The sequence below is a fragment of the Cyphomyrmex costatus genome, unplaced genomic scaffold, assembly GCF_001594065.2.
Source record: "Cyphomyrmex costatus isolate MS0001 unplaced genomic scaffold, Ccosl1.0 scaffold143, whole genome shotgun sequence".
Classification (NCBI taxonomy): Eukaryota; Metazoa; Arthropoda; class Insecta; order Hymenoptera; family Formicidae; genus Cyphomyrmex; species Cyphomyrmex costatus.
This window is the reverse complement of record NW_017275424.1, coordinates 35,245-59,448: the sequence shown is the minus strand read 5'-3', so window position 1 is coordinate 59,448 and position 24,204 is coordinate 35,245. Positions and strand designations below refer to the sequence as shown.

General features: G+C 30.6%; 1 protein-coding gene across 1 annotated transcript in view; it reads left to right on the top strand.

Moving 5' to 3' along the window:
* Positions 1 to 3,825: 3,825 nt before the first annotated feature.
* Cadps (calcium-dependent secretion activator 1) overlaps positions 3,826 to 24,204 on the top strand; it is a 33,996-nt gene continuing 13,617 nt past the window's right edge. Inside the window, exons 1-6 of the mRNA XM_018551702.1 lie at positions 3,826 to 4,260; positions 9,952 to 10,119; positions 19,429 to 19,920; positions 20,091 to 20,497; positions 20,601 to 21,065; positions 22,804 to 23,163. Coding sequence (XP_018407204.1) covers positions 3,826 to 4,260; positions 9,952 to 10,119; positions 19,429 to 19,920; positions 20,091 to 20,497; positions 20,601 to 21,065; positions 22,804 to 23,163 — 2,327 coding nt within the window. The remainder of the gene's footprint in view (positions 4,261 to 9,951; positions 10,120 to 19,428; positions 19,921 to 20,090; positions 20,498 to 20,600; positions 21,066 to 22,803; positions 23,164 to 24,204) is intronic.

Here is a 24,204-nt window from a genome sequence, read left to right as displayed (position 1 = left end):
AGTACAATTGTGATAATCCGAAGATACCATATCTGAACGATTATAGTTGTTAAGATATGTCCATCTTACGGTTATCACAACCAAATATATTGATGGGCGAAAATTATTATTTCTGATTGTGTTAATCGTAACATTTTTTGTGTAATAATAATAGAAAAATTTATTTACGATGTTATTTGTTTTATTTATGAGCTCAGTCCTGAAAACTTTTTAGCCATACTGGGTACCTATGTATTTTTATCTGACTGAAATTTTTTTTCAATATTATTTATTATTACTAGAGCCCGGATTAAAGTTCTAAAATCGCGTTGATCGTAGCTAGCTCTCCCCACTTTCACGTCGCTAAAGGTTGCGACGCTCGGTGTAGTATCAATGGTAGGGAGCGACGGTGGTGTGGCAACGGTGTTACTCGAAACAAGGAATGGAATACAAGCGAGAAAAATACTAAAATATAGCAGATACATTAAACTGTTATTTTCAGATTTTCCCCATTATTTCGAATACTTTCAAAATAACTTTATTCGACATTTTGTAATCCTAACTTTCTTTATCTATAAAAGTAACACACAATGAAGTACATTTTTAAATTGTTGTAATTGAAGCCTCTTCGTTTTTCGCTCAATATATTTTTATACTGAGAAAAGCTGCGTTCTACGTCGCAAGAAGTAATAGACGCGTACTTGAAAAATTTTAAGTCCTGTTTGAAAGAAATTTGTTTTTGCAAGACCTTGGAGAAGATGCTTTTATTGTCTTGTTAATTGTCCCACCGCGCACCGCCGCGGCCGCGTCCCACCTATCGATGCTTCACGCAACGGCTTCGGGCATGACGAGTGGTAGTGGGGATAGGAACATGCTACGATCGACTCGAATTGGTACGTCCGTTGGCGGAAAATCCGGGGTCTAATTATTACATTGCAGATTTTTGAATCCTTAATTTTTTTATTTCTTATTGAATATAATTTATAGTTCATTATTCCCCCAATCTAGGAATTTAATATAAAAAATTGAGAAATTGCGAAAGTAATTTTTTCCGATAATACGTTACATAAAAATTAATATTTCGAATTTGTGAGAATTTCCAATATCTTTCGATCGATTCGGTGCATCCTTGCAGTAGCCCGCAAACTTTCTTTATCAGAAGTTTTTTATCGCCACAATATATTTGCAAGAACACTGCATTCAAAGACATTACGCATTTTCATACATGAATACGCTTTTCCGATATCTACCGGTTTGAAAGTGAGTCTCTCGTAAGACGGAAGACAGTTTAAGTCAAGCGTGACTTGTATATCACGCGCATGCGAGAGTGTAGGCGAAAGACTGTATACACTATTAACAAGCGCACATCAAAGGGCCGATGTAATTATCGGTGGACTTGTATTGCGCGTATGGAGAGATTAAATGCAATTAAGCTTACCACCCGTAGCCCATAAACAACGGTTCTACGCGGGAGCATATTATATTGTCAATAAATACGAGAACGTATTGAAAAGGCCAATAAATTTGTTTGAGACTTCTCTTTGCTGTAAGCTTGTTTGTAAGGAGAAAGATATTCGGTAAATGACAGATATTCAATTCAAGTGAATATGTTTTTAATAGACAGCAGCATTTTTAATAAAATACGAATAAGAATTAAAAACATGAAAAGTTGTTAATTTTTATTCGTGTAAGACGTTTTTTTCGTCTAAAAGACGATTTAAAGACGTCTTATATCACAATTTTTAGACTGTATTGTTTGGAATGATCATTTCAGTTTCATATTTAATTTTGCTCTAGAGTGATATTCAGGACTGCTTCTTTTTCCTATACATTAGACTGTACTAGAACTTTCTTTTTTGCTTTTACAAAAAAGATCAAACATATGTACGTATCTATAATATTTGTAGTATATATATATATATATTTGTTTGTATATTTGTTTTTTTTTTTATTTCAAGTTTCATTTTAGAATATATATTTTATATTCTACTAAAGCATAATAATTTGTGTATTAAGACTTCCAAGAGAAAGAATGCACAAGTGTGCTCATTGCTACAAATTTTCAAGAAAGGGTCGATTGAATCCGCCCGAAGTAATCTAATAACATTTTAAGAAAAGCAGCAAATTTTTTAAACGATCAATTATAATTAAGGTACTATGCGCCAAAGTATCCTGCAAATTGATAAGTTCAGTTATTTTTTCGACGGATTACTTGAATTAAGTAAGGTTTCTGTTAGGATGTGTGACTGATCTCTTCGTTACACTGTCTTTACATAAGTTCTAAATATATTTTGATATGACGATGCTCGTTAAAGGTTTATCTGCAGATCTTTGGTCCAGGAACTTAATAGAGAAATGGAATTAAGGATGTGTATCTCAAAAACCGCTTGACAAGTCCTTTCAGAATTTTCGTGATAATGCAAAGCGTACTCGACATTAGCAGATTGCAAATTTCTGTTTTGCGCATAACAGGATTAGAATAAATGGCTTTCTTCGCCTTTGCGTATGACGACTCGTAATTATACAAGTCACATTTCACGTCTATACGCGCTTTTATGTGAAAGATCAGATAGAAATTACGCGTAGGAACCTGAAAGTAAATTTAACATGCAATTGCCGTGCTTATGTTAGACAAAATAGATGAAGCAATCGCAATGGTTGGTACATACGAGTAATAACTATAATTTACCTTGCACTTAATATGAAATTCCTAACTTAATCAAGATAATTGAACTCGCTATACGCTTAACAAAATAATCCGGCTTTGCATGAGAGAAAAGGTATTACGATTTTACTTCCTGCTATAAAATGCATTAATCCTCAGTCATATAATTTAATGTGAGTTAACTTTAAAGAACTTATTAGTTCCATTAATTATATCTTATTACAATACTTCGTGTTGCAAATTTGTTTTGATTATCGATTATTATCTATTTATGCGTTATATATATTTAAAAAAAAAACATCATAAGTAATTTTCTCCGTCTTTTTCTCTGTCTTTTTTTCTTTCTTCAAATTTTGTTTTTTATTACTATATTTTAATTGTAATAACTGTATTGTTCTTTTCGTTTTGTATTCTAGTAACACTGGCCGACGTGATTTCTGCTGTTTAAATAAAAGATACCATTTCCGATGTATTTTCGCGCGCTGAATACGAATCCGGCAATAAAATTGCTCTATCACATCAGATTTTTGAGAAAAGTGAAGTTAAATATGTCAAAATTGACATTTTTTGACATATTTGTGATCTTTGGCACAAAATGTTTTTTTTTTTGTGACTATGCAGAGTTTATCTCAGTAAAAAAGAAACGTACGGTGTTAAAAAAAATATTTTTTAAAGATAAAAATTGGCACTTTAAGATACATACGTAAACGAAAGTAGAAAAAAAATTTACTTTATTAGCAAAAAATCACAAATATGTCAAAAAACATCAATTTTGACACATTTAGGCCGGTATTCATAGTCAGTTCTTATTTCAAGACTGTCTTAAGTAATGTCTTAAGATGCTAAAGCGGACCTCTGATTGGTTCGTAACTCCTCAAGACTGAACTTAAGACGGTCTTGAATATAAGAACTGACTATGAATACCGGCCATGTATTTAATAAATGATTCTGATCTCTCTCTCTCTCTCTCTCTCTCTCTCTCTCTCTCTTTCAATTATAGATGCACACAATAAAAAAATAATAAAAATAATATATTTCAGTACAGTGTTATAGAAGAGCACGTAACCAACGCCACAGAAGTAAAACACAACGGCTCCGTGACCACGTGAAGCGGCTGGACCTCTTATAAGGGGGAGGTCGAGAACCGCGTGTGTACCCCTTAGGGCATCTCTTTTTAAACGATGATAGACCCAAGTTCATCCGAGGAGGAGAGTGAGGAGGATCAGAGCACACACCATGGCAGCGGCGGCGGTGGTAGTGCCGGCGGCCGTGCTGGGAGTGGTAGCTCTCACGGATCCCGTCGTCATCCCGGAAGTATTGGTAACGGTCCAGGTTCCGGTAGCGTCGGTTCGCTCGCATCTAGCCTCACCGCCTCACCCGGTGGTCCAAATCACGTAAGCGCTCCGAGCACCGCAAGTACTCATGGATCCGGGAGTCGTGTTACTGCGGGACCACAGGAAACTGCTGGGGTCGGTTTGGACGTGCCCAATCTCACCAGCGCCAGAAACTCTCTGTCACCATCGATGAGCGCGACTCAGGATGCCTCGAATTATGCTCAACGACCCACTAGTCCGTCTCCTTCGGTGGCCAGCGAGAAGACAGAAGCGGAATTGCAAGTATGCAAGGACAATGAATGTTTATCTCTTTCCGAAATTTTTTTGCTTGCCACATTTTTTGAATATCTTATCTACAACACACAGGCTATGTCGCATATCGTGAATAGTAATGACGTATGAAAATTTGTCACATGTTGTAAAAGTGTCGCTAGGTGAATATTTGTAATAGTCGCAAAAAAAAATACATGAGCCAACTAGTGATACAACTAGCAAATTGTCAGTGATCGTTAGTAGACTTATGTCATCAAAGCTTGCTTGCTGTAATTGGCTAAGCTACCGATGCATAGTGTGACAAATGAGCGATCTGAAGAAAAATAATTCTTATTTTAATCGAAGAATTTTTAATTAATTTTTAATAATTATATAATTGATTTTGTAAATGAAATAGTTGTCGAAATTATTTTTTATGCTATAATATAAATATATTTTAATTTACACAGTTTAAAATTTATATATTAATTAATTTTATTAAAATATTAAAAAATTAAATTAATAAAATTAACATCTTATATTAATCAACAAATTTTCACTGCAATAATTTTTGTTTCAATCATGATTCTATTAGATTTGTTACCAATGTTAATACATTACTAGAATTTGTATGATGTGTTTATGTTGTGTAGATGTTCTTAAATCCGAAATGAGTGGGGATCTGATGATATCAATAGCATTGACAACAAATCTTTGTTTATACCATCTAAATATTTTTCAATAATTATTTTGTCTGTAACGTGTGAAATCTTTATTTCGAACTTTCAAAGCTTTTTTGAACACTTGTCCTATCGGCATGAATTAATAATTTCCGGACCATGAATTAAAATTTTATATTTACTTGCAGACATATAATATCATGGATACAAGTTTATATATAATTATCGCATATTTTTCACATAATTTTCAAATAAATTAACATTAATTTCATAATCACAAGAAATAATTTGCAAAATTATTTTAAATTGTTGAATTAAATAATTCTCATTTTAACCAGTAATTTTAGCGCTCTTTACAAGATTTCTAAAAAATCTATAGGCTATATTATCATCATTGGTATTTTTTGTCACTTGCTTTTGGGTTTTACATAATTAAACCTCAAATTAATAATTTCATTAGACTAACGAATTAAATTAATTTCATAAAAAAGTTAGACTAGTAAGAGCCACCACAAGATTAACGTGTGAGTGTATATTTTATATTATATAATAAAAAAAACCAGACTGATCAATCAAAATATTTACGATTTGGTTATTAAACTTTATTTTGAATTTTATTATTATACACTGTGATGAGGACTCCAATTGAGAGTTTATACGATACTGGTTATTGTGTAATATAAAATATACGTTAATCTTGTGATGGCTTTTACAGCTAATTTTCTTATCAAATTGATACAATTAAATCCATTTCTTGTTTAAATTATTTTGTATTTTTAATTTTCTCTCTTGAAATGATGTTTAATTTGCCATTTTTAAATATGTATATAATATATATAATAAATATTTAAACGTACAAATTCATGCATGTAAACTGGAAATACCAAATCTGAATTACATAAATGCTGTGCTGATCAACCCTTTTAGGCATGCATTTTTCTGTACATGGAATTGACCTGTATTTTAGTACTCGGGGGTTTTCGGGGTCGCTGATTACGAATCTGTTCACAGATTTTCAAAATTCAAAATGGCGGACCCAAAATGGCGGACCAAAAGACGAAAAAGTTATTAAATCACAACGGAATTGGGTCTTTGGGGGTTTTCGAGGTAGCTGATTACGAATCTGTCCTCGAAAAACCCCAAAGACCAAATTTGTTGTGATCGAATAACTTTTCGCATTCTGGTCCGCCATTTTGGATTCGCCATTTTGGACCCGCCATTTTGAATTTTGAAAATCTGAGGGCAGATTCGTAATCAGCAACCTCGAAAACCCTTGTATACACGTGCTCAACTGTGTATGTAGAGTTCTTTCCCTTGTATACACGTGCTCAACTGTGTATGTACAGTTCTTCTATAATACATGCATTAATTGTACCAAAAACATACTTTTTAGATATTAAACTTTATATATAAAAAATATAATAATGGATTTTTTAAAATTACGAATTATAACATGCTTGTTAATATAATAGTTGAAGGAATATATATACAAAATTGCACGTAAATGTATGTCTTGATGTCTAAAAAGCGTAGAAAATGGAAACCAAAAAGGTGGGATCTCAGAGTCCCACCGTGCCTGAAAGGGTTAAGCTTTTTGTTATTTTGACATAATTCTACAAATATAACATTTTTGAGATATAAATTTTTCTATTGATTATTGCCATAATTAAAGGATATAGCGGAATAAGCATATGAAATCGGCCCCCACACTGATTGAATTCAAATTATATATTATTATTATATATCAGTTTTATTCGTAGCTCGAAAATTTATTTCAGTTACCATACATATTTCTTCAGAATGTTGCATTTTTAACAAATGTTTAATTTCTTTTAAATTTAAGGCTTCCTTTTTTTTTAAGACTTGCAAGAACATTCTCTTATAGTATGTATACTTTTTTTTGTCATTCGACGTCAATGTATAATATCCCCAATTAACCTCGCCTTGAAAAGTATAGAAAGAAGGTGGAAATCTATTAGAAAAAACACAATAATTTCATTTAATGAATTTAGAAAGCAGTCTCAATTGTTATAAATTCGACAATTTTCAAATTTAATAATCTAACTTATAAACAATTCTTCGGTTTGCCTATGGGATTTCCATTGTTTCCCATTTTAGCAAAAATTGTGATTTGCAAGATTTAGAAAAAGACGTTTTTAAAACATTATCAACTCAAATTCCATTTTATTACCGTTACCGTAGACGATATTATTTTAGCAGCGAACAAAGATCAAATTGACACAATTTTAGACACATTTAATTCGTATAACGAAAGATTAAATTTCAGAGTTGAATACAGCGATAATCAACAAATTGTTAACGGAGAACATTATAATCATTTTTGATAATTATAAAAAATCTAATTCAGGAAGATATATTAATTTCTATTCAAATCATCTAATAATATCTAAAAAAAAGGCATGATTGTTGGACAATTATACAGAATATTGTTCCTTGCACCTTCAAAATTCCACGAAAATAATATTAAGTCCTTAATCAATACTTTTTTAAAGAATGGATATTGGATCGTTGGAATTTATTTTTTCCACTATTAATAATAGAGTAAAATCTTTATATTTCAAAACGAATTTTGATAACATAAAAATTCATAATGATGTAATTAATAATGATTTGATAGATAATAAAAAATTTTTCACCGTTCCATACATTCAGAATTTTTCTGAAAAATTTAATGGTATTACAAGAAAATTTAATTTCAAGTTGGAAATACCTGTAGACCGATAAATTCATTAAATTGCTTCATAAAAATAGGAAATGACAAAATCAAAAAAGAAGAACGGTCAAACGTAGTTTATAAATTGTATTGTTCCAATTGCAAGGTTTAATACATGGGCCAAATAAAACGAAAATTAAACACTCGTCTAAGAGAACATAAAGCGGACATAAATAAGCGATCTGGTGAACTGTCGATTGTTTGCCAACATCAATTAAAACATGATCAATTGACTGGATCAATGTAGACAAATGAACCGTTGTGCAACTGTTGCGCTTGCTGAATGTAACCAAAGATTCCTCCGTTGATTTAAAGAGCCCACTGTTATATTACTGACGTACAAAAATTAAAACAATCGTTTTTATGAAAAAATACCGGTATGTTTTTATGATGGAAATCAAATAATTTGTATAAATCATAATTGAATTCATCATTGTTCAGAATCTGAAAATCCGATGTTAGATACAGAACTATAAATTTAAATGTGACAACAGCTAAATTCATAGATGCAAATAAGAACGAAGAAACATCGAAAAATTAGTTTGTTTATTATCATTGACTAATTATATAAAAATTTTAAAATTGTACTGAAGATGGTCAGATTGTGACCAAAATGTTTACTCTTATATAATTAATTTGAAATATATAACTTGGCAATCAACTTCCTGCGCTTGTGGCTGTATGCTTATTAATTTTATGTTGTTTATACTTTTTTTATTTTTAATATTTTTAATTACTATAATCATTTTTTGTGATAACAAAAAGTCTTTGTACTCAAATAAGTATTCTTTTATATGTAATATATCTTTTGTTTGACCATATTTTGTCAACGATCACTCAATTTTGATATAAAGCGCGATATTAAAGCGTTATAACTTTTTTTGATGTTTTGGTGAAAGTTTTTTTTACATCAAAATGTGATACGATAAAATTAAACAAAATTTTATTGCGAATTATAACTGCTGTTTACTTATGTTTTAAAAAGGAATCGATGCGAAATCGAGATTTTAGCCTTTGAAAATATAATCTAACTTTAATATCCGCAAGTTAATGCACAGTTAAGCTGTAGAAATAAGAATCATTGGATCATTAAAGATTGTATTTGTAAAATATGGTAGTATGGGATAACGTGGAGATTATTTTTATCTTTCGTTAAAGTTGAAAAACAAAATTTATATAGATTGTATATACGCATGTATTATAATTACAAATAAATAAAAAATCTTTTATTTATTATTTTAAAAGCTATATAACATACGTTTCAGATGGCTTTTCCATTTTGAAGATTCAATTTTTTGGTTTTTCTTTCGCCATTTTTTCCATCATATTTTAGGCCTGTTCTTTTTATTGAACTGGTGCAGAGAGTGCAATAAGTTGAAGTGAAACAGATATACGTTTATTTCACTTCAACTTATTGCACTGTCTGCACCAATTCAGACAGTACAGGCAAAAAGAACAAGCCTTTTAAGACCGCTACTTGAGCTCAACATTTCGGTTGTGAAACGTATAAGCAACATAACCTAAATAGACACATTATATACTTCTCACATCATTCGTATCGTCGGCAGCAATTAATATCAAATGTAATAAATCCATGTTCACCGAATTACAAAGTTATTCTCAGATGCGTCAGAGATTTTTTAACAATTGTTTGATATTTGAATTGTATTCAAATGTCAAGCACCGCTACAACAGTGCCTCTACAATTTACATAGTGTATTGATGTTAAAAGAATATATCAATATACCTAATGATTATATAGAATTAATATTATGTGCTAATTAATATTAATGTTTCGAAATCAATTTATTTCCTTTTAGATTACTTTTTTTTCGCACTGTGCAACGAGATACTGTCTCAGATGGTTCTCATTGGACATGCTTATCGTAATTGCAGAAAATTAAAGTTGGCTCAACTCTCTACGACAAAAGCTTTTGCTACTGCAACAACCATACGACTAGATACTTCTGCAACATTCTTGTATGGCATGCGATACAACCTGTTTATTGTAAAAATGAGAATTTAGATATTTGAAAAGCATATAGTGTAAAACTTGTATATAAAATAAATAATATAAAAAAGAAGAAAATATGTATATAAATATATGTGTCAAGGAACTTCTCTCCGTAGAAAATCTAATTAAATCTAATATTAAAAATAGTAAAATTTTTATTACAAAACGATTAAATCAATTGTGAGAAACATTTACTTTATACAATTTTATTAGCAAAAATAAATCGAATGATAATTTTGCTAACGATACATTCTATTTCGTTCCGATGATACAAGTTTTCTTGTTTTTCTCAGGATAAGCAAGAAAGAGAAGAAGAACAAAGGAAAACTCGGATTCAGCTTTATGTCTTCATATCTAGATGTATTGCTTATCCATTCAACGCTAAACAACCGATGGACATGACGCGAAGACAGATGAAAGTTACGAAGCAACAACTAGAAACTATATGTTCTCGTTTTCAGGTAAATGTGTCACAATAAAATATTAGGATAAAGATGATTAATCGTAATATAAGTACAACTTACAAACAGACAATTTACGTGTCATTGATATATTATTATTTATTACATATATTACTACATTAATATTACACACACACACACACGCGCGCGCGCGCGCGAGCGCACACGCACACACAAATTTTTATATAATGATTAAAAAGAATAGAGCATCTTATAGATAATGCTAATGTCGGTTCTGTAACATTCAAGTCTCATAACTTGAAAAGTACTGATTAAAAAGAAGCTTTATGAAAGTATTTTGAAAAGCTTCTGATATCACACACAAAACACACACAAGCTATTAGATTCTAAAATCAAAAATAGGATTTTTTGTTTAAAAAAAATCGATTTAACCTTGACTTGACCTTGGTAGCGCTAGAGTCCTAGATATCAGAGAAGCGCAACCGATGTTCCGCGTCCTGATTGGCTGATGACTGTCAGCCAATCATGACATTCATTCATTGGTATTAAAAATGGTTGATTAATAGACGATTGGTGGATTTCATAGTTCGTCTGCAAACAACGCCATTTTTAATACTGTTTTTAGTAATTTTGCGATACTGACTTAAGCCGGCTGCGCTTCTGTGATATCTAGGACTCTAGGTAGCGCCATCCAAGGTCAAATTGATAAGATCAATAAATAAACTATTTTCAACTCCACAATTTTTATATGAAACATTTTTCTCAGAAATGCTTACTTTCCAAGATATTCAAGAGATACGGGACTTTCTGTACATTCTATATATTGATTTGTAACATAACATGTTTGTTACTTCCTGACATATTTATTTAATGTTAAAGATATATTATAATAGATATTTAAATAAAAAAATTATGAAAAATTCTTCTAGATTACATTAAGAGTAATACATTTAACGCACCAGTTTATCATATGAATCAGAAATTATTTCAATAAATATAATATTATATTTTTATCTGTATATAGGAGTGCATTCAGGGAGAAACTATTAGCGCTATGAATGCAAATGCTACTAACGCTATTTGTAGAACCAAAAGTGATAATATTAGAAAATTCATAAAATATTTAACATAAAATGTTAAATAATTCGGAAACTATTAATTATTTGATAATTGTATCTTAATTAATACTTTTGAGGCCATTCTACATGAGACGCAGATCACAGGTTGCAGGTCGCAAGACTAGAAACTAACCTAACATATTTTAGTTATAATAGGTTGTAGGACGCAGAACGCAGGAAGTTGGTTAAATTTCAACTTTTGCGTCCTGCGTCCTTCATATTTCGGTCTGCAACTTATCACAATCTGAAATACGTTTCACTCGCGACCTGCAATCTGCGTTCTGCGTCTTATGTAGAATGGCCTTTATGAACATATCTAATAAAATGAATCAATTCATATAAAGAAAATACGTAGTTAATTATTTAAAAAATAATTAATTTTACATACATCTTTTTTTAAAGCAGATATGTGTTTTTTTGTACTTTTAGTTGATTTATCTCATTATTCTGTTCATATAAGTATTAAGGGGTACGATTGTCAAAATATTAATAGTTTATAAATATTATTATAATCACACAATAATTGAATAAAGGCCGAATGACGATCAAGCAAGATTTAGGTTGCTACAGTAATGTGTGAATTTTATTTACCACGTATGTAGTCTTTTTTAATTGCGCGCCGAAATATTTTCAGTCTTTTACAAACGCAACTCTAAATAACTACCGTAGTAATATCACTAGTTAAATTGACACGCAATCTAACAATATTTGATGCTTATAGCATCTTATTGGATCTTAATAATATGTTGAAAAACATATATTAAATTTTAATGATTTGTTATTAATTAATGTAAATTAAATTAATAACAAATCAAATTCTGTGAAAAATAAGATTGCGAAGAATATCACAAGTTGGCGTTTCGTCCCGGTTTCCACTACTAGACTCATCAGTAAGGTAATTGTAATGGAAACCTACCTTAGACGCCTGGGGGAGATATTAGAAAGAAGTTCTATATAAACAGATACTTATGTATCTTAGCACTTGCGAGAGAAGCAAGCGTAACTATAGACCTCTGTAGGCTGGTCGACGTAGTGATATTCTTTACAATGCTCCCGTTTTTAAGTAATTAATAACGTATTTTGCAGGCACGTTGATTCTAAAATTACAATATTTGTAGGACCGTTGGAATTTCAAACAATAATTGAATAAAGGCCGAATGACAATCAAGCAAGATTTGGGTTGCTACAGTAATGTGTGAATTTTATTTACCACGTATGTAGTCTTCTTTGATTTGTTATTAATTTAATTTACATTAATTAATAACAAATCATTAAAATTTAATATATGTCTTTCAACATATTATTAAGATTCAATAAGATGCTATAAGCATCAAATATTGTTAGATTGCGTGTCAATTTAACTAGTGATATTACTGCGGTAGTTATTTAGAGTTGCGTTTGTAAAAGACTGAAAATATTTCGGCGCGCGATTAAAGAAGACTACATACGTGGTAAATAAAATTCACACATTACTGTAGCAACCTAAATCTTGCTTGATCGTCATTCGGCCTTTATTCAATTATTGTTTGAAATTCCAACGGTCCTACAAATATTGTAATTTTATTATTATAATATTTAATAATCTATATATGCCAGAATATAATATAAAATATATGTTTCATAAATTATTGATTTTCGATATTTCTAGCTTAATACTTTTATGCAGAATAAGTAGATGAATCATATTATGTAAACAAAATTATACAATTCTATTTTTAAAAAAATGAAGGTGACCTTCATATCTTTTTAGCGCCTCCACTTAGAAGAAAACATAACCAAAATACGTCTCCCTTGAAATTGTTCTACTTTTATCTAAAACACTTTTTTTATATTAAAAACCAAGTGAGATATTTTAGATGCTTGAGTTAAGTGAGACACTCTGTACAAATGTTGGCCATGGTCACATATGGGTCACAAATAATAGAGAAAAAGAGAAATCAGAAAAAATTGACAAAATAGCAGCTCTAGAAGCAACAGAAAAGGATGAAAAATAAAAGTTTAATAAAAAGAACAATGAATAAATAATTTAACAGAAATAGAGGAGAAAAAATATAGCCCCGAGATTATGTGTGGATGGCATCGAGTATAGAAGAATGCTTTAAAGTAGCGCGAGAGATTATGAAGAAATGTATTGGACTTCAATGAAATCTGGAAGTATATGAGTATATGATTACTTAGAGAGTGAACATAAGTCATTTTTATAGATAAACCAAGGAAAAAAATAAAACCTGTTACACTGTCATCATTTGCGTAGGCAAATTTATGGAAAGGATGCTATAAACGAAAGATTGATATAATAGGCTAAATATGAAGAAAAATTAGCGAAATACCAGAATGGCTTTAGATGAGGAAGATTATGCGCTAAAAAATTTACAAAACAAACGATATAAAGATAGGAATGTATCAGAATGAATATATATTAGTGGCATTCCTGGACGTAACATCAACATATAACAAAATGCTATATGATATTCTAATATGAAAATTTAAAGAGAGAATGCAATGCCGAATCAACATAACAAATTTTTTACATAAATAGATGTACACAATAGATTCGTAGTTAACTATAAATAATAAAGAAAAGGAAAGAAAAAAATCGGGAAGAGATTGTTACAAGGAGCGGTACATACCATGTCTGGTACTGTATGCATTGTACACGAGTGAAGTTACAACGAGACAAGAAATAGCTGTAGAAATGGTTTAATTTGCGAATAAAATTGCAGTGTATTATACGGAAAGTAATAGAGAAAATAATAAAAAAAGATTGAAAAAAGCTATTAATAATATAAGTGCATGAAAAATTAAGAAAAGTAAGATTGAGGCTAGCGTCACAAAAGATATTAGCAATTTGCGGACAAATTGATAGCAATCTGAGTTTGACTACAAAATCATAACCATCTGTAATCATATTTGGCTATAGGTTTGTCAACAGAGATCTGCGCGCGCAGGAAAACTAATGGCAGATTGGCGATAAAAACTGAACAGGAATTGCAAATCTGCTCGATTCTTGACGCCATTCTGCTGGGAAAGCATGTCAAAAATTTTTTTCATATTTCTGACGTTTGTCATACTGTCATATTATCTGACAATGTCAGCAATTTGCTGCCAGACATATAAGTCAGATAGTACAAATTCTGTATGCAATTTGTTGTCTTTCTGTAATAAAAAATTGATAGCGCATATGCTCTGCTCAAAATCTATCTCTGCAAGTTTGGTTATCTGGGTATTTTTAATTGAATTTAATAAACAGAGAATATGTGACGATAGAGATAGCAGGAGAACAAGCAACAGTAAAGAAACAAAGTTCCTGGAAATATAATTTGATAACGGACTAAATTTTAAAGAACAAATACAGGAATGCAGAGATAAAGTAAATAAAGCTATAATAACTCACTACCAGTATATCTGAATAAGAAATCGAAAGGTATGGAAATAAACACGACATTATTACTATACTATACATATATTTAATCAAATTTTGAACAGATTATGAGTGTTATATACTACCTATGTAATAAGAGGAATAATTGGTTATCAAATATGAAAGAGTCCAATACCTAATCTAGAATTAAGAACCGCTGTGTGTATAAAAAAGCACACCAAATAATGTAGTTGCAGAATCTAAGATCAGACTCCTGAAAGACAGAGCAAAAATGTTTGCAAGAAATTTTCTATGTAAAATATGACATATAAAGATGAGGACTTTAAAGAAAAAATAGATAGTTAGTAGAAACAAAAAACCACGCAAGATTTAGACAGCTCCATTTTAGCGGAAACGTATTATAATAACTGAAGCATTTCAAAGACAGAAATGGATCAACAAGATTGGAGAAAATAATAAATTCGAGATGTTTGAGATAGAATATGAAATAGTGACTCAGAAAATCAAATTGAATTTGATAATAGTCAAGTACAGAGAGAAGAAGACAAGGACGAATTTAAAATTGATTGAAAAAGTTATTAAGGCTGCTGAGTAGTTAACATAGCCATATTGAATCGTAACATCAAGAACGAGAAATGACACGGCAACTTTTGTTATGTGCAATATGTAAATAAAAATAATTTGGATAAAACAAAATGATAAGATCGCTTCAACATTTGTAAAATGATTAAGTTGGACTCCTGACAGTCAGTAATTAATGTAAAAAGTGATAAAAAGCATGTGTAAGTGAAAATAAGTTACGCATGCGCATTAAATAAAAGTACTTCAAGTGGTAAAAAATGCCTTTTGACACTTTTTACGATTATTTATTGACCATTAAGGAAAATAAGATTAGCTTTCATCTATTTTTACAAATTGTTTTAAGGTAGTTAGACCCCAAACTATGCGAGACAAAGACAGATTCAAACATAACTCTAAATTTAAATCAATATATATTGTTATGTAAAATCTAAGAATAAAAAAACAATGTATTTTATACACTTACAATATTAAATCATGATAAAATAAGTTAATTTAAGAAAAGAAGGAAATTCTACGTATCACGTAGTACATAGAGAAATAGAGCATTTCACGTTATGACGTCATGCGGCAAGATGGCCAAATACTGGAGGACAAGCATATATAGTAATCTTATGGGACGGTAGCTTATTTTCAAAATAAATTTGTAAGGAAGGGGTTTTTCGAAAAATTGCCAAGTTATAAAATAGTTTTATTTTTTTGAAAGCTATTTAATGACATAAAAATTTTCAATCATTTTTTTTATGTCGAAATTATTATTTTATTTAACAGCTTTCAAAAAAATAAAACTATTTTATAACTTGGCACTTTTTCGAAAAACCCTTCCTTACGGAGTTATTTTAAAAATAAGCTATCTTCCCATAAGGTTTCTGTATACACTTGTCCTCCAGTATTCGGCCATCTTGCTGCATGACGTCATAACGTCAAATGCTCTATTAGATCGTGGCAACATCACATTTTTACGAATAGACGAATATAGTGACAGGCGCAAGCTGAATATAGACGAATATAGTGACAGGCGCTATTATCCTATTTATAATTTACTTTTTATTACCATGATTATTTCACTCTCTCTTTAAAAATTCTAAAAATAATTTATATATTTTATATTATATGCTACCAAAGTCTCCCCGATATCAAAATCATCGCTAGGTATAAGGATTTTCGACTGTATGATTGATTGACATGTCATTGAAAGTGCGACGTTGCCATATCTACTAGACTTCGTCAATTCTCGAGAGAATGTATAAAATCAACATTTTTTATTGATTCAAACTTTAGTATCATATGGTGAATATTTGCGGTCTTGTTACACACGCTTCTTCATAAATTCAACTACATGATACTCGTTTTTCATTAACTTCTTACATGCGGTTTCGATAATATATGAAAATCCGTGTCATATCACGACGAAAATGGCTATACTGCAATGGTAAATATAGAAAAATTGGCGAAGTTTGATGGATTATATCTCAGGAACGGGATGGTAAATCGAGCTCAAATTTTACAGGCATATGTATTAATACCTAAATTACTTGAAACGAAAGTTTCAAGACATTCTTACATAATTGTGCTTTAGGGTCTAACTACCTTAAAACGATTCATCATTTTGTTTTATCCAAATTGTCTTTATTTACAATTAAATGGCATGTAATAAAAGTTGACGTGTGTATATAATTTCTTGCTTCTGACATTTTTAATAAAAAAGTTATAGTGACTATCCAGGAGTATTAAACCGTTACATATATTTACAATTTTATAAAACAGGAGAAACCTTTCGTGATGAATAGCCGTTTCTCGAAGCCTTATACAAAGTCTTATAGTTTAACCTATAACCTTCACCTTTGTCGCTCTTAGATACGTCGAAGCTGTACGATCACATTAAATTATTGGTCGCTACAAATATAGATTGATCCCACTATACCAACGCAATCGTATTTCGTGTCTTATAAAGCTGCTTGAGATTTATATTCATATAACCCCCTTTTTTTGTTATGAAATCATTTTGAATATTCCGTCAATGAAATACCTCTCCAATCGAGCTGAAACTTTATAGATAATTGTTACGATTTGCAGCGATTATTTATGAAATTTTTTTTACATTTTGGATGATAAAAAATAAAAAGAGAGAAATTGTGACTAAAAATAATTTTATATATGTATCAGGAGACGCGGTGGTGTCTCCGGCCATGTTTAAAAATTAAAAGATACTACTAGTCTCTTATCCTGAGTCTCCAAAGTTCATTTTTTGAGGTATGAACATCTTGTATTGCTAATCTTTTTAGTATTGGTAAATATGCATTTTAGGTGACATCTCACCGATTTATTAAATGTTCTTTAGATGTGTTGTAGAAAAGAGTGTCCTGAGTAATGTCCTGCAAAAATTAAGTGAGGGACGGCATTGGTTTAGGAGATGTTGTAAATTAAAGTTTTATATATTAAATAATTAAACGGTCTAAATCGAGCTAAATGGATTTAATAATAATAATAATTGTTTTTAAATTTATAATATAAAAAAACTAATTAACAAAAAAATGTCGTACGTTTCGGGACTCACAAGTCCAAAAAAATTAGATTAATTTAAAAAATAAAAATATTTATTTCAGGAATTGTACATGTTAATACAAAAGAAAATGTTCTGTGACAAAATAAATATTTAATGAAATGGAAAGAAGGTTTTTTTTAAAAGGAAAACAATTTTATTGCTTATAAATAAATGTATGTCTTAACAATAAGAAATGTGTTATTAATCTTAAAAAGTCTGTCTTAAATTTGAAGAAAAATTTATTTAAAAAAAAATTGATTTAATAAAAAAAATGGTTTTTTTAATGAAAAAAATATTTTTATTTTAATGAAATTATTTACTTCACTGAAATTTCTTTACGTAATAAAAATACTTCTTTAAAATTTATATTACAACTTTTGCAATAATTAAAGATTTTTTTTAATTATAAATAAACATTTTTTATATTTTATTAAAAATTCTTTCTCTTACAAATAAATTCTTTCTTGTTTTTAAATTATCTTCTTTTAACTTATATAACGTTCGATACAAGATTTAAAGAAATAATATCTTTGCTCGTATTAAAAAAAATCATAATCAAGGAAAATTTTTTTTAATCAAAGATATTTTTTTTCATATAACAAGAATAATAAGGCTAATAGAGAGTCCTTTCAGCTGTTATTGGTGCGATATATAAGATATGTTAAAATGTGAATATTATATACTACGTAAGTAGTTACCCCCCCATTGCGCGCCGAACGTTCGTCGAACTTAAAACGCAACTCTAATCAACTACCGTAGTAATATCACAATTATTATTTTTTTTTTATGCATTTAGCATCTAAAAATGGATCTTAATAATATGTTGAAAGACATATTAAATTCTTAAATTATAATATTAAAGTAGAAATAAATCTGAATCTAAGAAAATTAAGAATTGTGAAGAATATCACGAGTTGGCGTTTCGTCCCGGCTTCCACTACTGGACTCATCAGTAAGGTAATGTAGTGGGAGCCTACCTTAGACGCCTGGGAGAGATGTTAGAAAGAAGTTCTATATAAACAAATAATCATGTAATTCGACACTTGCGAGAATTGACATGACTAACTATAGACCTCTGTTGGCGAGTCGACGTAGTGATATTCTTCACAAATTTCTTTTATTTTTAAATAATAATTTGCAATTAACAAACGCATTTTTCAGCCAGCGTATATTCAACAAATCAATTATATTTTTTTTAATGTACATGTAGAATTGTTTTTGGTCATAATTTTTTTCTTTTTTTCTTTATTATTTAAACTATAAAAATTTCAAAGATAAAATTTTTACCAATAAATACCGATGAGAACTCTTAAATTCATTTACTAATGAATACCGTTCGCGCGCGCGCGATGAAAACTTAAATATATTTATAAAATTTGTGTAAATATAATCAATATATGTCGTAACAATATCACATGTAAAATTACAATTCAATTGGAAGGATGTCCCATTTAGAAATACAATTTTTATTTTTTCATTTCTTATTTGAAATTAAATTTACAAAATATAATTAATATACGGAATATAAAGAGTTTAATATATAAATGTGTGTGCGTGCGTGCGTGCGCGTGTATTAGAAAAAAATGTTCAATATGTAGTTTAGTTCAGCATATTTAGTTATCAATAAAAAGAAGGAGTAAACTATAAAATTTAAGACTAATATTTATGTTATATAATTTATGTTATGCTACGTGAAAAAAAGAATGTATTTGTATAATTTACAGAGTTTTTTAAAGGGTGAAACACAGATCATGGCCGACGAAGCATTCCATAATGCCATACAGAATTACTACGACGTGTTTCTGAAGTCAGACCGAGTGGTACAAATGGTGCAGAGCGGTGCATGCTCCCAGCTCGACTTCCGTGAGGTATTCAAGAAGAACATTGACAAGCGTGTTCGGAGCCTCCCGGAAATCGACGGACTGAGCAAAGAGACTGTACTTACGTCTTGGTTGGCCAAATTTGATTGTATTTTAAAAGGTACTGGTGACGAAGACACCAAACGGCCTTCCAGGATGCAACAGCAGTCTTTGAACTCGGAGCTGATACTGTCGAAGGAGCAGCTGTACGACATGTTTCAACAGATACTCGGCATCAAGAAGTTCGAGCACCAGCTTCTGTTCAACGCCCTCCTGTTGGACTCAGCCGATGAACAGGCTGCCGCCATCAGGAGGGAGCTGGACGGTCGCGTACAGAAGGTCAACGAGATGGAGAAGGTACCGTGACCATCGCTTTTTCTTTTTTTCGTTTTTAAGTTTTTATACATTTAATGCTGTTTTATTTTGAACATGGAGATGTTTTTTTAATCTGTTCTATTGCTGATATTCCTTTGATTGCTTCTACTTGTTCCTGAATAGAACACCGATCATTCCTTCTTTATCCCTAGAATCGCAAGCTCATGCCTAGATTTCTTCTGAAAGAGATGGAGTCGCTCTACATTGAGGAGCTCAAGTCGTCTATCAACCTGCTAATGACTAATTTGGAGTCGTTACCAGTCTCTAAGGGTTCGATAGACAGCAAATACGGGCTGCAGAAGCTGAAGCGCTACAACCATCGTGGTGAGCGCTCCCGCTGCCGCGGTCAGGGTTCTCTCGCTAAACTGGAGGGCGACTCCGCTGATTCCGATCCCCAGCTGACGAAAATGGACGTCGGCCTGACCTTCCAGCTGGAAGTAGTCGTAATGGAGGTTAAAGGCCTCAAAAGCCTAGCACCCGATAGAATAGTTTATTGCACTATGGAAGTGGAGGGCGGCGAGAAGCTACAGACCGATCAGGCTGAGGCCTCCAAACCTATGTGAGTAAAGAAAGAGAATTGACGATCGGAAATCCCGATCGCAATATATCCATGGGAGGTCAGGACCGACCGCATCATTCTCGTCCATGGGTCCTATTTATAGGTGGGATACTCAGGGTGATTTTACGACAATGCACCCGCTGCCAGTGGTCAAAGTCAGACTGTATACTGAAAATCCAGCGATGCTTGCGCTTGACGATAAGGAATTAGGCAAAGTGATTCTACGGCCTACCCCACTGTCATGCAAAACGCCCGAGTGGCACCGCATGAACGTACCCAAAAATTGCGCCGATCAGGATCTACGTATGAAGATCGCCTGTCGTATGGACAAGCCGCTTAACATGAAGCACTGCGGCTATCTCTACGCAATGGGCAAGTCCGTGTGGAAAAAGTGGAAGAAGCGGTACTTCGTGTTGGTCCAGGTCTCGCAGTACACATTTGCGATGTGCTCATACAAAGAAAAGAAAAGCGAGCCATCGGAAATGATGCAGCTCGATGGCTATACAGTGGACTATATCGAGGCCGTTTCCGCTAATCTCATGGTTGGCATGGATTTAGAGGGAGGAAGGTAAATTTTTCTCCCTTGCAAATTGAAACATACCTAATCCCTGCTGCAGCTTGTTTGTAGTCGCATAGATTCATAAAGTTGTTGCCTATTAGAATCGTTTGTTGTTGTCAGACGTTAATTAATTTTTGTTTTTGATAGTAGAGAATTTAATAAAATTCGTTTCAGTATTACAAAACTATGCTATTAGACGTTTTACAAAATTCTATAATTAAAAAACAAATTTCTGTCTAATTGTAAGTTAATTCTAAGCTATTTTTTAATTGATTTTATAGAAAAAAATTTATTAGCATCTAATACTTTGGAAAGTAAATTAGCTTTTGATTAGTCTGACACATTAAAAATTTAATTTTTCTATTTATATATATATATCATATTTATTCATAAAAAATAATCTCTTTCTCATAAATACTTATCAAATGCAATGGGAATCTATATGACTTTTTCCATATATCCTCCTTATCACATTTGTAAAATTTTCACCTTTCAAATATATCGTACTTTTTCATATTTTCTCACATACCAATAATTACATAATTTTTTTTATAATTTTTTCCAGAAATTTATTCAAAACAAAATTTAAAAAATAATATAAATTTTGTTTTAATTTATTTTTTATAAAAAGTACTTAAAAACTCAAGATAATTTTTATTTACATAATTATTAGATTTCTCTTAGACCTTAGAATTATGAAAACTGTACCTTTATCCATTATACCATTTGAAAGTATTTGGCACTATTTGGTGGTCAATATTCTGGCCAAACTTTTTCTTATGAAATTTTGCATAATTTTTTATATCAACAATCTGTAACTGTAAGTAATTAGATATGTTAAATTATGAGAAATTTTTTAGATTTTTAACATATTTTTATATTTTTCTCATAAAATCGGAAAATTTATAATATCTCAGAACGATCCCATGAGAAACTGACTTTCAAATTTTTTAATATGTTCTCGTATATTTTTTCAACAACAGGAAAACAAAGATGGAAAAATCTCTTCTATTTCTGGAAACGATCTCATGAGAAATTTTGAGAAGTTTTTCAGATTTTCTAATTTTTCTAGATATTTTTTCCAACAACAAGGAGTAAGAAATATCATAGTTTATTGGAACTCTTCCATGAGAAGTTATGAGAAATTTTTATTTTTCCATTTGTAAGAAATATAGTGGCGTAAAAGACATCTTATAATTTATTTATACTATTATATTAAAATAACTGTGATTTCTACACAGATAATAAACCATATTTCTTTCATTATCATAATTTTTCTGATTTCTTGTTGAAAAAGATATTAGAAAATCTAATTTTTAAGTAAAGTATGACACTGAAGATGACCGACATTTAGAAGATCGAAACGTTTATATCATTATATTTACATATTAAATCATACATCAATTTGTTTTAGCAGTTGATATTCTTGCGAGATTTATTTGCCTTTTATATTAATTTGTAGATATAAAAAAATATTTAAATATATGAAAAATTTCTCATCGAATTATTTTAAAAAATTATGATATTTTTTATTTCTTATTGGTGGAAAAGAATTATCAGAAAATATTAAAAAATTTTAAAAAAATTTCCTATAATTTTACATAATTACTTAACAAATTGTTGATATGTAAAATTATGAAAAATTTTCATGAGAAATTATGAGTAAGATATTTCACAGTTGATGAACAAAGGTTATATGTCTTATTAATCACTCAATTCGCAATTACGTGTCGCGTGTATTCGACAGGTATTTCTTCAACGCTGTTCGTGAAGGCGACAATATAGTATATGCCTCGGATGACGAGAATGAATGTCACTTGTGGGTGATGGCAATGTATCGGGCGACTGGTCAGTCGCACAAGCCTACCCCGCCTGTCTCCGTAGCTGACAAAAATTCAACCATAAGTAAGATTCAAGGTGACGCCGATCGCGCAAAGAAGCACGGTATGGAAGACTATATCAGTGCGGATCCATGCAAGTTTGACCATCACGGACTATTCAAGTACTTGCAGAACTTGATCCTAGACTATAGATTGAACGATCCTTACTGCTCGCTCGGATGGTTCTCACCTGGTCAAGTTTTTGTGTTGGATGAATATTGTGCCAGGTAATGAAATTTATTCTTATCATTTTTTAAACAATTTAATCTATTTTACAAAGTATTTCATATCGAAGATGAGCATTATTCAATAACTTTTTATCTATTCAATAATTTTTTATTTAATATAAATTTAATATAAACAATAAAAGTGTATTCATAATTCGCCTTTTTATTTGAATAAAAATTTACTCATTAGTCAGCTACACAAATGACGAATAAAAATGTATGTTTGCTATTCAATTACTTGTAAATAATGAATATACTATATTTATTCGCTATTTAACCAGGGAATGGAAAGTTACTTTTTAAAAGTAACTAGTTACAGTTACTCGTTACCGAGTAAAAAATGTAACTAGTTACAGTTACAGTTATCGCTTTTTAAAAGTAACTCGTTACAGTTACCGTTACTTGAAAAATAACTTTTCGTTACTTTTCCGTTACTTTTTTAAAATCAATTTAAAAATGTACTTTTGCATTTTTTTTTTATATGTAATACTGACAAATATATAGTTTTATTTAAAAAAAAAACAATGTAGAATGGCTCAAATAATAAATTAAATAAAAGTAAAATGAGAAGGGTTACGAGCCAAAAATGAAACAGTTTATTTCTGATAAGAACGACGATGACAATGTAATTAAATGTATAAATATATATTAGAACAAAACAAAGATAAAAACAAACGACGTTTCGACACTTATTGTCATCGTCTTTTAAACTGTTTCGCTTTTGGGTTCATAGCCCTTCTCATTTTACTATTATTTAATTTATTTTTTAATTTTTTTTAAACACAATTTTGTAATTCTAAAACCTGTAAAATATGCAGCAAACTGAAATATTTGTATGTCCTATGTATTACATAGAAGATAGAAGTGTAAAATAATTACTGAATCATAACGGCCGAATGTCTATAAGGGCTTCAAGTCTTATTGATAAGCGTTATAAATAGCATGTATCCAATCGAACCGTGTTCAATCGTGTGCAAAGTAACGACAAAAGTAACTGTAAATTTCGTTACAGTTACCCAAAAAATGTAACTCGTTACCGTT